The sequence below is a fragment of the Salvelinus sp. IW2-2015 genome, linkage group LG14, assembly GCF_002910315.2.
Source record: "Salvelinus sp. IW2-2015 linkage group LG14, ASM291031v2, whole genome shotgun sequence".
NCBI classification, from domain to species: Eukaryota; Metazoa; Chordata; class Actinopteri; order Salmoniformes; family Salmonidae; genus Salvelinus; species Salvelinus sp. IW2-2015.
In genome coordinates this window covers 20354011-20367102 of record NC_036854.1, presented here as the reverse complement: position 1 = coordinate 20367102, position 13092 = coordinate 20354011, and the positions used below count along the sequence as shown (strand labels likewise).

General features: G+C 45.1%; 1 protein-coding gene across 2 annotated transcripts; it reads left to right on the top strand.

Annotated features, from left to right (window-relative positions):
* The first annotated feature begins 379 nt into the window (after positions 1–379).
* tmem63a (transmembrane protein 63A) lies at positions 380–11605 on the top strand. 2 transcript variants are annotated; one of them, XM_023999872.2, is made up of 23 exons: positions 380–462; positions 972–1132; positions 1278–1357; positions 1579–1651; positions 1726–1763; positions 1870–2012; positions 2577–2628; positions 2754–2862; positions 2960–3030; positions 3294–3374; positions 3809–3932; positions 4229–4362; positions 4643–4798; positions 5286–5439; positions 6552–6658; positions 7258–7344; positions 7471–7536; positions 9363–9525; positions 9719–9824; positions 9903–10070; positions 10230–10345; positions 10459–10506; positions 11112–11605. In XM_023999872.2, the coding sequence occupies exons 2-23, from the start codon at positions 980–982 to the stop codon at positions 11259–11261; spliced, it is 2379 nt and encodes a 792-aa protein (XP_023855640.1). In that variant the 5' UTR covers positions 380–462; positions 972–979; the 3' UTR covers positions 11262–11605. The 2 variants fall into 2 exon arrangements, with proteins under 2 accessions (XP_023855640.1, XP_023855639.1); XM_023999871.3 differs by having other exon boundaries at positions 384–462; positions 1573–1651.
* The last annotated feature ends 1487 nt before the right edge of the window (positions 11606–13092 follow it).

Below are 13092 nucleotides of genomic sequence, written 5' to 3'. Positions count from 1 at the left end.
GCTTCTTAGCGTTCATAGCAATGGTTATCAACTGTAACGTAAATCACAGAAAATCGAGGTTGTAGTGKCAGCTGCAGAGAAGTTTTAGGGTATACAAGATTTGACTTCAGAAGAGTTACAGGATGTGTTGAGRGGTGCTGTAACCATTCTCCCAGGCCGTTGGCATGGTGTAGGAGCAGATCGGTTTAAAGTAGTGGAATAGGGTAGTGGGTTTTTACTTAGTGTAGGTGGTGGTGTCTAGGAACAGGACTAATAAAAATGATTTAATGTAAGTAGGCCGTGACTGGGCTCACACTCCAGTACAGCAGGAGGCGGTGTATGCATTTAAAAGTTCGATCCGATCCGCCAACCAAATCCCAAAGAAGAAGGTCCAGTGACCACAACCTTGTTGCTCATTCCTATCTGTGTTATCACCGCTAAAAGTTTTGTCCCCGTATCTTMGGGCATCAGAGGCTGTCCCAGGTATGTTTGTCTTCAGAAGTCTTGCCAAATCAGATTGATGCATTATAAATCGTGTTGTAACATTTGGAGACGAGACAAAAACAATGAAATGCGGAAGTTAATGTTGCCACTTGTTTTAGCAACCACTAGACTATATGCACTAGTTTAGCTTGCGTTTGAGGGATTTGTCAACTTTTCGCTGTCTCAAACTATTTTTATCATGTGTTTATTTCTAAGTTATAACAGGGAAGTAATTGCAATGTATAGCTAGTTAGCTAACTACGTGCTAGCAAACATTACGTGAAGCTAACAGCTGTTAGGGGATTGACCCGCGTGACACACTGTAAATGAGATGATATATACTTAACCTAATTTCAGAGATACAAAATATTGCTGTCACTGATTAAAAAATAAATAAAATGTATTTGTAATGTAATGCTCAGTCTCCAATACTTGTYTATCATTTCGTTGAACTGACACATTGTAACATTGTGATACAATCTTGATATGAACAATGTTTTTTTATTCAGCTGCTGTGATGTCGTCCTCTTGGTGGGGGCTGGTGAAAAATGGTAGTGCACATCATGTGGACAATAGCAGTTGTTTCAGCTCCACAGAAAGCACCGTCCTCAAGGGAAACAGCTTTGGAGGGGTGCCTGTTGTACTGCTGCTGGACTTCATCTTCTTCTTGGTGTGTGTGTTGCATCAACTGACACTCATACTGAAACTCATATGACCACATAAGGGTGATTCCAAACCCTAATAGGATAGCGTTACACAACACATGCACACAAATCAAGCCATTTCCTCATTCTGTTGTTGTGTACTTGTCTCAGGTGTTGCTGATCCTCTTCTCCGTCATCAGGAGGAAGCTGTGGGACTATGGCCGCCTGGCGCTGATCTCTGACAGGGAAGGGTCCGTTATGACATCAAACAGTATAACTTCCTGTTGAAACCTGAGAAAAACAATATAAACACACCTACCTAAAGGCATATGACTACAAATAATTCTGCAGTGGGTATTACTGCCTGCCAATAGTTGAAGTAATTGTCTATAGAGATAAGTGTCCTATTGACCACCACCCTCCTGCCCTGTCCCAATGATGATGACCTTAGTCGTCTGTGTTTCAGGTTCAGTGAGACATCACACCGCCGCTATGGGAGAATGTCGTCCTGTGTGTCCAACGTGGAGGACCCGGAGCACGAATTGGTGAGGGAGAGGTTGTAATCATCACCATCATCAACTCCATCTAATAGTCATCTTTATCTTTCTTTTTCCTCTAGGGATGCTGCTCCTGGCTCCCCTACATCATCAGAATGGAGTGAGTATTCTTGCTCTCTCTGTGTGGGTGGGTGGGGCGGGCGGGCGGGGCTGTCATTGTTTTCGTATGTTGAGGTTTCACCCTCAATTTGTGTTTCTTTTTCCAGTGAGGAGATGGTGAAGGCGCGATGTGGGATCGATGCTGTCCACTACCTGTCCTTCCAGCGTCACCTGATCACCCTCCTGGTGCTGGTTACCGTCATCTCCGTGACTGTCATCTTGCCTGTCAACCTGTCTGGTAACCTGCTAGGTGGGTGTGACACACCATGTCAACACAACGCTAATATAATGCAAACACCACCCTGTCAACACAACATTGTTACAAAACTCTCAATATTACTGTATAAGAACCTCACTGTATTACACTCTCACAATGCAATGTGAACCTAAGCACAACACTGCCAGGCAGTGCTTCCTTATAAGTGTAACAACGACATAACTCAAACTCTACTCACACATAACAGATGTATAAACAGTGTTTAACATAACACTCTGCCATGCTAATCACGCTGTACACATAACATTGTTTCGTTGCTATGTCTCACTTTTGCCAGAGCGAGACCGAGAGTATAAACGTCCTCTTTTGTACGACATTACCTACCACCGATGTGTGGCAGTGAAAGTTCATCTCTTTCAACACAATGGTGTTACGTACTGACTGAAGCATAACTATTGCAGAGTTTTTTTAAACATTTACTCTTTCAACATTGTAATCAACAACAACATTGCTGTCAGTCCTCTTATCCTGCTATAATAACATGTTTTTAACAGTCTCACTTGAGGAGATTTTAAGTGTCATGTTATTTTTTTTAAGGAAATGACCCGTACAACTTCGGAAGGACTACTGTTGGTAATCTTCAGAAGGAGTAAGTGTGTGTTCGTGCATGTGTCTGTATGTATGTGTGGTTCTTTCATTGTATATAATATGAACTTCCATTATAATGGTTCCTTATTGCTTTAGGTAACCGTTTGTTTGTTATGATTTCCTCAGTAATAACCTGCTGTGGATACACACAGTGTTTGCAGTCATCTACCTGATCTTGACAGTGTTACTGCTGAGGCGACACACCTCCCAGATGAAGGGCATGGGCAGAGGGCTGGTCAGTTCCTCTGTTCCATCTGTCACAAAACCAACAGTTCATCCCCTCACTAGTAGTTATTACTGATACTGATGAGTTTGCTTTGCTCCCCCCGTAGACCAGAAACACCCTGTTTGCGTCTTCCATCCCCAAAGAAGCCAGTGAAGAGGACATCAGGACCCACTTTACGTAAGTAGACTGGACCGCACCATTCTCCCAACATGGGGGAGTCCACACTCACCCACTAACCCTGTCTTCAGAACCTACACCCACACCTGTAGTGTCTTTGTCTTCACCATGGCAATAAAAGTGATTCAGTTTGACTAGTGATAACTTGCCTGAATGGGCAGACAATGGCTTACAAGGATGAACATTGGACATACATGTACCTGTATATATTTAGACCCTGTGCCTTATCCTCACCTCTATTCTTCCCCTTGCCTTTTCTGCAGTGAGGCCTACCCTACCTGCCGTGTGTGTGAAGTGCACTTGACGTATGATGTGGCCAAGCTGATGCACCTGGACAAGGAAAGGTCAGTGCTTTGCCAAACTGCCCTGGTAACGTCACGCTGCCAAGCTGCCCTGGTAATGTCACGCTGCCCTGGTAACGCCACGCTGCCCTGGTAACGTCATGCTGCCCTGGTAACGTCACGCTGCCAAGCTGCCCTGGTAATGTCACGCTGCCCTGGTAACGTCACGCTGCCCTGGTAACGTCACGCTGCCCTGGTAACGTCACGCTGCCCTGATAACGTCACACTTTCCAAGTAACGTCACGCTGCCAAGCTGCCCTGGTAATGTCACGCTGCCCTGGTAATGTCACGCTGCCAAGTTAACGCCACGCTGCAGAAATGCATAGCATGTAGTTCTTTCTGATCTGACATGTAGTCAGATATAGCAGTCTGGATTGACTGACTGATTCTTCCCTACCTTTCTTTTACACTAAATCCTGTTGTTTTCTGTCTGTCAGGAAGCGAGCAGAGAAAAACCTGCGCTACTACGAGCGGGTACTTCAGCAAGGGGGCCAGAGGGAGGTGATCAACCCCCGTCTATGTGGTCACCTCTGCTGCTGCCGCACCCGCAACTGTCAGGAGGTGAGAGGGACAATGCCAGGAGGGGTTGCGGGATCTGGGCTGTGTTAGGAGCAGTGAGATTGGGTCGGTGTATCCAGATGTCTGATGGGGCTTGTAGTGAGTGACTGTGGAGCAACGTGTCAGGCATTTCACACAGATGATACTCTCTCTGTTGTTCCTAAGGTATTATTTGTGTATGTTGTCTTGATTGTAATGTGATATTATGCTTTGTCCAGGTGAGTGATACAGAATGTGTATCTATGTGTCTGTGTTTATATATATGTTTATGCATGTATGTATGYTTTCTGTGGCTCTAGGTAGATGCCATAGAGTACTTCCGTGGCCACGCGGCAGGTCTGTTGGAGGAGGTGAGGACGCAGAGAGAGCTTGTGCCACAGCACCCTCTAGGGATGGTCTTCGTCACTCTGCAGTCTGAGGCAATGGCCACATAGTGAGTTTCTCATCTCTGGGGCTGGTGAGGGGCTAAGGGTCCTATTGATGATTAGGATAGAAATGATTCTCCAACCTCTCTCAGTAGTGTGTAAAGCATTTGTCACCATCCCCAGCTCTGGAGAGCTACAGGGAGTGCAGGCTTTTGTTCCGGCCCAACAGCAAAATTAACATGGAATTGATGACTGTACCATCATTAGTGGAAACAATATTAGTTGATGTATCCACTTTCTTGGGTTATGTAAACATGGTGATTGACAGCTGTCACTCACTCCCCTCAGTATTCTGAAGGACTTCAACGCCCTGGACTGTGGAAATGGGGACAGCGCAGTGAGGTGTGGGTGTGGCCGAGAGCCCCAGCCTTCGTCTTGCAGCGCGGCTCTGAAAGTGAGGAACTGGAGGGTTGACTACGCCCCTCATCCCAGAAACGTGTACTGGTGAGTCCCCCTATAACCTAACCTACAGTGTGCTGTTTGATAACAATGGTTCAGTATATTCTATCATGTTGAAAATAACCTCTCTTCCTGTTTTTCTGCTCTGTTTTCTTCTCTCTCTCTCTCTCTCCCTCCATACTCCTTCTCTTCCCTTCCATACCTCCTCCTCTCTCCCTCCATACCTCCTCTCTCTCTCTCCCTCCATACCTCCTCTCTCTCTCTCCCTCCATACCTCTCTCTCTCTCTCTTCCCTCCATACCTCCTCTCCCTCTCTCCCTCCATACCTCCTCTCTCTCTCTCCCTCCATACCTCCTCTCTCTCCTCCCTCCATACCTCCTCTCTCTCCTCCCTCCATACCTCCTCTCTCTCTCCCTCCATACCTCTCTCTCTCCTCCCTCCATACCTCTCTCTCCTCCCTCCATACCTCTCTCTCTCTCTCCTCCCTCATACCTCTCTCTCCTCCCTACATACCTCTCTCTCTCTGTCCCAGGGACAACCTTTCAGTGCAGGGCTTCCGCTGGTGGTTCCGATGCCTGCTGCTCAACTTCTTCCTCTTCTTCCTCCTCACCTTCCTCACCACTCCCTCCATCATCATCAGCACCATGGACAAGTTCAACGTCACCAAGCCCATCTACTACCTCAACGTGAGTCAGTCACCTTCTACTAGAAAAAATAGAATATAACTGTATTTGTGGTTGGTGAGTGAGAGGAGCTGGGAGGCGAGAGGAATGCTGGTGTGGCGAGGCGAGAGGAATGCTTGTGTGGCGAGGCGAGAGGAATGCTGGTGTGCGAGGCGAGAGGAATGCTTGGTTGGCGAGGCGAGAGGAATGCTGTGTGGCGAGGCGAGAGGAATGCTGGTGTGGCGAGGCGAGAGGAATCTGGTGGCGAGGCGGAGAATGCTGGTGTGGCGAGCGAGGCGAGAGGAATGTGGTGTGGCGAGCGGGCGAGAGGAATGCTGGTGTGGCGAGCGAGGCGAGAGGAATGCTGGTGTGGGAGCGAGGCGAGAGGAATGCTGGTGTGGCGAGGCGAGGAGGAATGCTGGGTGTGGCGAGGCGAGAGGAATGCTGGTGTGGCGAGGCGAGAGAATGCTGGTGTGGCGAGGCGAGAGGAATGCTGCGTGTGGCGAGGCGAGAGGAATGCTGGTGTGGCGAGCCGAGAGGGAATGCTGGTGTGGCGAGGCGGAGGAATGCTGTGCGAGCAGGCGGAGGAATGCTGGTGTGCGAGGCGAGGCGAGAGGAATGCTGGTGTGGCGAGGGCGAGGCGAGAGAATGCTGGTGGGCGAGGCGAGGCGAGAGGAATGCTGGTGTGCGAGGCGAGGCGAGAGGAATGTGGGTGGCGAGGCGAGGGCGAGAGGAATGCTGAGTGTGGCGAGGCGAGAGGAATGCTGGTGTGGCGAGGCAGGGAATGCTGAGCTGTGGCGAGGGGAAAAGCTGGTGCTCATTTAACCTTTATTTAACTAGGCAAGTCCGTTAAGAACTAGTTCTTATTTTACAATGACTGCCTACCTCAGCCAAACCCTCCCCTAACCCGGACGACGCTAGGCCAATTGTGCGCTGCCCTATGGGACTCCCGATCACGGCCGGTTGTGATACAGCCCGGGATCGAACCAGGGTCTGTAGTGAAGCCTCTAGCATTGAGATGCAGTGCCTTCGACCGCTGTGCCACTTGGGAGCAATTTGCTGTGTATTCAATTAGTTTTTAATTGTATGCTACCATGTAATGTCTGTTTGTTTGTTTGTGTGTGTGTGTGAGACAGAGTGCTGTGGTCAGTCAGTTTTTCCCCACTCTGCTTCTGTGGTCCTTCTCTGCCCTGCTGCCCACCATAGTGTACTACTCAACTCTGGGAGAGTGCCACTGGAACAGGTACACACACACAGTAACTTTACTGACATACTGTATCTGTCAGTGGTGTAAAGTACTTAAGTACAAATACTTTAAAGTACTACTTAAGTAGTTTTTTGGGGTATCTGTACTTTAATATTTATACTTTTGGCAACTTTTACTTCACTACATTCCTAAGGAAAATAATGTACTTTTTACTCCTTACATTTTCTCTGACACCCAAAAGTACTCGTTACATTTTGAATGCTTAGCAGTACAGGAAAAGGGTCTAATTCACACACTTWTAAAGAGAACATCCCTGGTCATCCATACTGCCTCTGATCTGGCAGACTCACTAAACACAAATGCTTTGTTTGTAAATGATATCTGAGTGTTGAACTATGCACCTGCCCATCCTTAAAATGTACAAACAAACAAGAAAATCGTGTCGTCTGGTTTTCTTAATATAAGGAATTTTAAATTATTTATGCTTTTACTTTTCAAATACTTTTAGACTTTTCTCAGGTAGTATTTTACTGGATGATTTTCACTTTCACTAGTCATTTTCTTTGAAGGTATCTACTTTTATTCAAGTATGAAAATTGGGTACTTTTTCCACCACTGGTATCTATGTACTGTAGGTCCAGGGAGCAGTTGATTATGATGCACAAGCTGTACATCTTCCTCCTGTTCATGGTTCTGATCCTGCCCTCTCTTGGACTCACCAGGTAATTAATTACCCCACCCTGATCACTTAATGATCAATCCAGATAATCAATGAAATATGAAATAATGTTTTTTTTCTGTAATTGTACTACATTTATCTTATGTGATTGGCTCTTTTCTAATCACAGTCTGGCTGTGTTCTTCCGCTGGCTGTTTGACAAAGAGTTTCTGGCTGATGGGAAGCTAAGGTTTGAGTGAGTGATACACTTTTATCTATGCCTCTGACCTGCCTCTCTTTCTCTCTCAATAACTAGCATCTCATTTACTGTTTCCCTGTATAATAACTAGTATCTAATTTACTGTGTCCATGTACAGTCGTGACCAAAAAATATTGTCAACCTTGGACCAAATAATGCACAGAAAACGGTTGAAATTAAAACACATTTTGGTATCCACATATGTATGCCTTTTGTTTTTCAGTTGAAGAAAACAAAAAAAWCGGAAAATTTACTAAATGTTAGCTTATTCCACAAAGAAGTCCTAWAATGGCCCAAACAATATTATTGGCACCTTCTAGAAGTAGTTAGAAATAATTAGATTTCAAGCATATGATTCTTCTTTACTTTGGAATTGATCTCACTTGTGGTGAGTTGGTGCCTGCAATATAAACATCACTCATTCAACCAGTTWGAACAGAGAAAWGGACTCATTCTCCTGTTTTGTGTCACTGTGTACTGCAATGAGCATGGAGGAAAAGAAAAACAGAATTATCTGAAGTCAGACACAAGATTGTCCATGCTTGGCTACAATCTCAAGGCTACAAGTACATCACCAGAGACCTTATGTTCCTGTTTCCACCGTACGTAATGATATCAAAACGTTTAAGGCCCAAGCCACTGTAGCCAGCCGCACTGGACGTGGCCGCGAGAGGGAACTTGATGGAAGATTGCACCGAAGGATTGTTCGAATGGTGGCGAAAACACCTCGATCAACTGCCACACAKATTCAAGCTGCCCTTCAGACAGAAGGTACGACCGTTTCAACTCGCACCATCCGTCGCCAACTCAATGAAAGGGAGTTATATGGTAGGAGACCCAGGAGGACCCCACTGCTGAGAGAGAGACAAGAAAGCCTKACTGCAAATTGCCAAAACACACCTGAACATGCCAAAATCCTTCTGGGAGAATTTCCTGTGGACAGATGAGGCCAAAATAGAGGTTTTGGTAAAGCACACCATCTCTATGTTTATAGAAAACAAAATGAAGCCTTCAAAGAAAAGAACACCTTCCCTACAGTCAAACATGGAGGCAGTTCAGTGATGTTTTGGGGTTGCTTTGCTTCCTCTGTCACTGGGTGTCTTGAGCTGGTACATGGCATCATGAAATCGGGAGAATACCAAGAGATTTTGGAGAGCAGTGTCAGAAASCTTGGTCTCCATCAAAGGTTATGGGTCTACATGGGTCTTACAGCAGCACACTTAAAAAAGAACCCAGGAATGGTTCAAGACAAAATGCTGGACTGTTCTGAAGTAGCCAGCAGTGAGTCCAGATCTAAATCTCATTGAAAACTTGTGAAGAGATCTGAAAACAACAGTTTGTAGAAGGCACCCTTCAAATCTGGGAGACCTGGAGCAGTTTGCACAAGAGGGAGCCAAACTGCCAGTACAGAGGTGCAGGAAGCTCATCGATGGCTAAAGGAAGCGCTTGATTGCAGTTCTTTTGACCATAGGCTGTGCGACTAAATATTAAGTATAGGGTGTCAATAATTTTATCAATGTCATTTCTATTTATTTTCAGATAAAAAAAAAAAATGGATATATTAAGTTCTGAGTCAATAACAAAGGTTCTGTAACAGTGAAATAAAGAATTAAAAACGTATTTTTAGGGAAAATTGTGAGTTACTTGAAAAAAGTCCTGTGTACCTGTATAATAACTAGCATCTAATTTACTGTGTCCATGTATAATAACTAGCATCTCATTTACTGCGTCCCTGTATAGTAACTAGCATCTCATTTACTGTGTCCATTTCTCTCTCTATCTCGCTCTCTCTCCCTTCCCTCATCTCCCCCCTCCTCCTTCAGGTGTGTGTTCCTGCCTGACCAGGGGGCGTTCTTTGTGAACTATGTCATCACGGCGGGCCTGGTGGGCTCTGGGATGGAGTTGCTGCGGTTGCCAGGGTTACTGCTCTACACCATCCGCATGGCGCTGGCTCGCTCCGCCGCAGAGAGGAAGTATGTCAAACAGGTGAGAATAAGACCCCGCCCCTGTATCAATCAGGGCTCAACGTTACATGAAGTTCAGATCGAGGTATAGAAATAGACAACAATCTGTCATCCATGGTTAGTATGGAATGATTAGCTCAATGTTTACCTTTTCTATCTACGTAGTCATGGATGAAGTTCAGATGATGTGTGATTTAACCTTGTCATGTCTGCAGAACCAAGCGTATGAGTTTGAGTACGGAGCCATGTACGGGTGGACCCTGTGTGTGTTCACTGTCATCATGGCTTACAGCATCACCTGCCCTGTCATAGTGCCTTTCGGTGAGTGATGGGCAACACACACACACACACACACTACTGACCTTGACCTAAAGTTACATTCCCTCTCCGTGTGTCCAGGTCTGCTGTACCTGATGCTGAAGCATCTAGTGGACAAACACAATCTGTACTTTGCCTACCTGCCCGCCCGCCTGGACAGACAGGTGCACCTGGGAGCTGTCAATCAAGCCCTGGCTGCACCCATCATCTGCCTCATCTGGCTCTATTTCTTCTCTGTCCTCCGGACAGGTAACGCACACGCCTGGATGTTTACTGGAGCTCTCATACATAGGAAGCTTACTTATGTCCCTTCTTCCTCTTACTTGGCTGTTTCCCTGGAGTTACCTACTCGAGTTAAAGCACCATTTTTAATGTATCCTCACACTTCTGTATGTGTTTTTGGGTCAGGGTTCATGGCGGACACATCTCTCTTCACTCTGGTGGTCCTGTGTGTAACTGTCTGCATCTGCATCAGCTACACCTGCTTCGGACACTTCAAGTACCTCAGCCCTCACAACTACAAGGTGTGGTGTTCGTGTGGTGTTCGTGTGGTGTTCGTGTGGTGTTCGTGTGGTGTTCGTGTGGTGTTCGTGTGGTGTTCGTGTTTAGACACTAACAGTCCCTGTTCTACCTGCAGTTGAAGGGGGATGAGGATGCCTTGGATGGATTGGCGGACAGCAACATGGTCAGTAACAGGTTTATTCCTTCACCATGAATTTATAGACGGAAGTTAAAATCTGTTTGGAAGGGGGGAAGCAATATGGTGTTACCCCTCCCAGTTCTGCCCAGTTCTTTCACAAAAATTAGGAAATGAATCGAAGAAACAAAAGCCAATTTAAGAGTTTCAGAACATATCATATATTATTTCTGTCTCTCAATCTAGGCGGCAGATAGCTTAGCGGTTATTAAGAGTGTTTGGCCAGTAACTGAAAGGTTGCTGGTTCGAATCATTGAGCCGGCAAGGTGTGAAAAATCTGCCGTTCTGCCCTTGAGCAAGGCAGTTAACCCCCAACAACTGCTTCCCCTGTGCCGATGACGTCGATTTAAAGCAGCCCCACGAACATCTGATTCAGAGGGGTTGGGTTAAATGATGAAGACACATTTCAGTTGAATCCATTCAGTTGTGCAACTGACTAGGTATCCCTTTCCCCTTCTGCACATGTACAGTACCATAGTTTTTATGTTTTCTCTATTATTCTACAATGTAGAAAATAGTACAAATAAAGAAACCCTGGAATGAGTAGGTGTGTCCAAACTTTTGACTGGTACTGTGTCTCTCTGTGTCCACAGGTCTACCTTCCAAGGGTGCTCAGAACCGAGTCCCCTGAGTCCCCCGCCACATCACCAGATGGGTGTAAAACCCCCCAGTCATACGGGACCACAGACAGCAGCCCATCCTGTCAGAGCCCAGTAGATGATGAACTGTTGATGAACCCCTGAACTTAAAATATCTTCCCCTTCTTTTTGATTTTTCCACGAGTCCTGGAGGCATCCAGTCTCAGAACTGAGGGGAAGGCATAGGGGAGTTTATCCCCAAATCTATTGCTGTACCATCCAACACAGGCCCTTCAAATACCCCTAAAATGCATCCTTTCTCTGTCCTTTCATCAAGCTTAGCATGTATCTGATATCAATAGATTGGTCCAAGTAGAGCCTTTGCTTTCACTTATTCAATAGTGCTCCATCTGTGATTCTTTCCAGGAGGGGAGGAGAAAATAAATTGTTACGGGCCTCCTGAGACAACTCTGCCAAGGCTCCACCGAGAGCTGGCAGACACTCAGGATCCAAGCCTTCTGTCAGAAATGCCCAAATCTGATCCTTTTCGTAAGACCTTCCTATGAGGACTGCCTTGGCTAAAGACTATTCAGCACCAATACAGTTTTTTGTTGTTGCTCAAAGTTGCTTTTACAGCATAATGTTGGGAAAAACTGCCATGCCATGCATTTACACTGAGTTTGCGGTTTAATATCCAGGATGCCAGAATAGAAGGCATTTTGGTTCTCTGACCAACAGAGGGCACTCTTGTTGCATGGCAGTTAGTGTCCACCTTAAATTACTTGTACTGAACCAGGGCCTTTCAAATCTGGACCTCAAGGTCTGATGATACAAAAACTATTTTTAGTTGTTTTTGTATTATTTAACAAGGAACTTTTTTTTCATTTTGACTGAATCATCATTTTAACAAATGTTTTATATTAAGCTGATATTTAACATATTTATAGCTTTTTAATTATCAGGATTTTGAACCATAACACAATCTGAACATGAATTGACATAACTATTGATGATGAATGAGAGTAGGCCTATTTATGTGAATATGAACAGCATGGAACTTCTCAGTGTTAAAAATATTGCTTTAAAATGTTAAATGGTTGATACATTATGAGATTTTGTGCCGAATAAGTTAATATGTAAGTAAGTATTAAGTGTCCATAGCCATAGGGGGCACTGCATGGCAGATTTTCTATTAGGATTTAGCATTAGCTTCAACAGTGTCATGTAACTACAGGACTTTTCTTTCTTTGATCCCCTTGCTTTCTGCCTTCTCTCTCACCAGTGTGCCTCAGTTTTCAAAAGGACTCTTCTAGGTAACATGTTTTTTAGTACAAGCGATTGGCCGAGTAGTTAAATATGATTAATGAAGTGCTAAGCCCTCCAGATATCTGGGTGGAGGCTTTTCACAGAGCAGAAAAATAGGGTTTTGTTATTAGATTAGGATCAGTGTAAATTCACCTTGTTTTGGGGGGGAATTAATGGAACATATCAGGAACAATAGCGGGATGCAGAAGTGGTTCTTATTGGCTTACTTCAAATTAGTACGTCCTGATTTTGTAGTTTTACCACTGACACTTAATTCACTGTTAATTAGCTGTGACATRCATACACACACAGAAGTACATAATATAGTTCAGTTCCCCCAAAAGCCTCTTAAACCAACAGAATAATCTGTAAAACAAACTTTAGTCCAGGGGTGATCTGGAGCGCTCAGCTCTGCAATCAATGGCTCTCAATCATGGACAAAGAGACAACCTAAAGCAGGGCAAGTTCACCATGTAATCACAGATTGTGTAACAGGAAACTCTAGAGACTGGGAAATAACTTTTGGCAGTATTAAGCTTTGACACCATTTCCTCACCCCTAGCACATGTACTGTACAAATGTGAATAACTACACACAAACATGCATACACACACATACTTGTATATGCATACACCTTTATTTAGGGGGCCCTCAAGACATTATACTATTGGATGCTCAAGGAGCACATGGG

Bases quoted from the DNA above. Each gene is read 5' to 3' on its own strand.
- tmem63a (XM_023999871.3), top strand. From the start codon at position 980: ATGTCGTCCTCTTGGTGGGGGCTGGTGAAAAATGGTAGTGCACATCAT. The intron at 1,133-1,277 runs GTGTGTGTGTTG...TACTTGTCTCAG, and splicing joins TGGACTTCATCTTCTTCTTG to GTGTTGCTGATCCTCTTCTC. The intron at 3,933-4,228 runs GTGAGAGGGACA...CTGTGGCTCTAG, and splicing joins GCACCCGCAACTGTCAGGAG to GTAGATGCCATAGAGTACTT.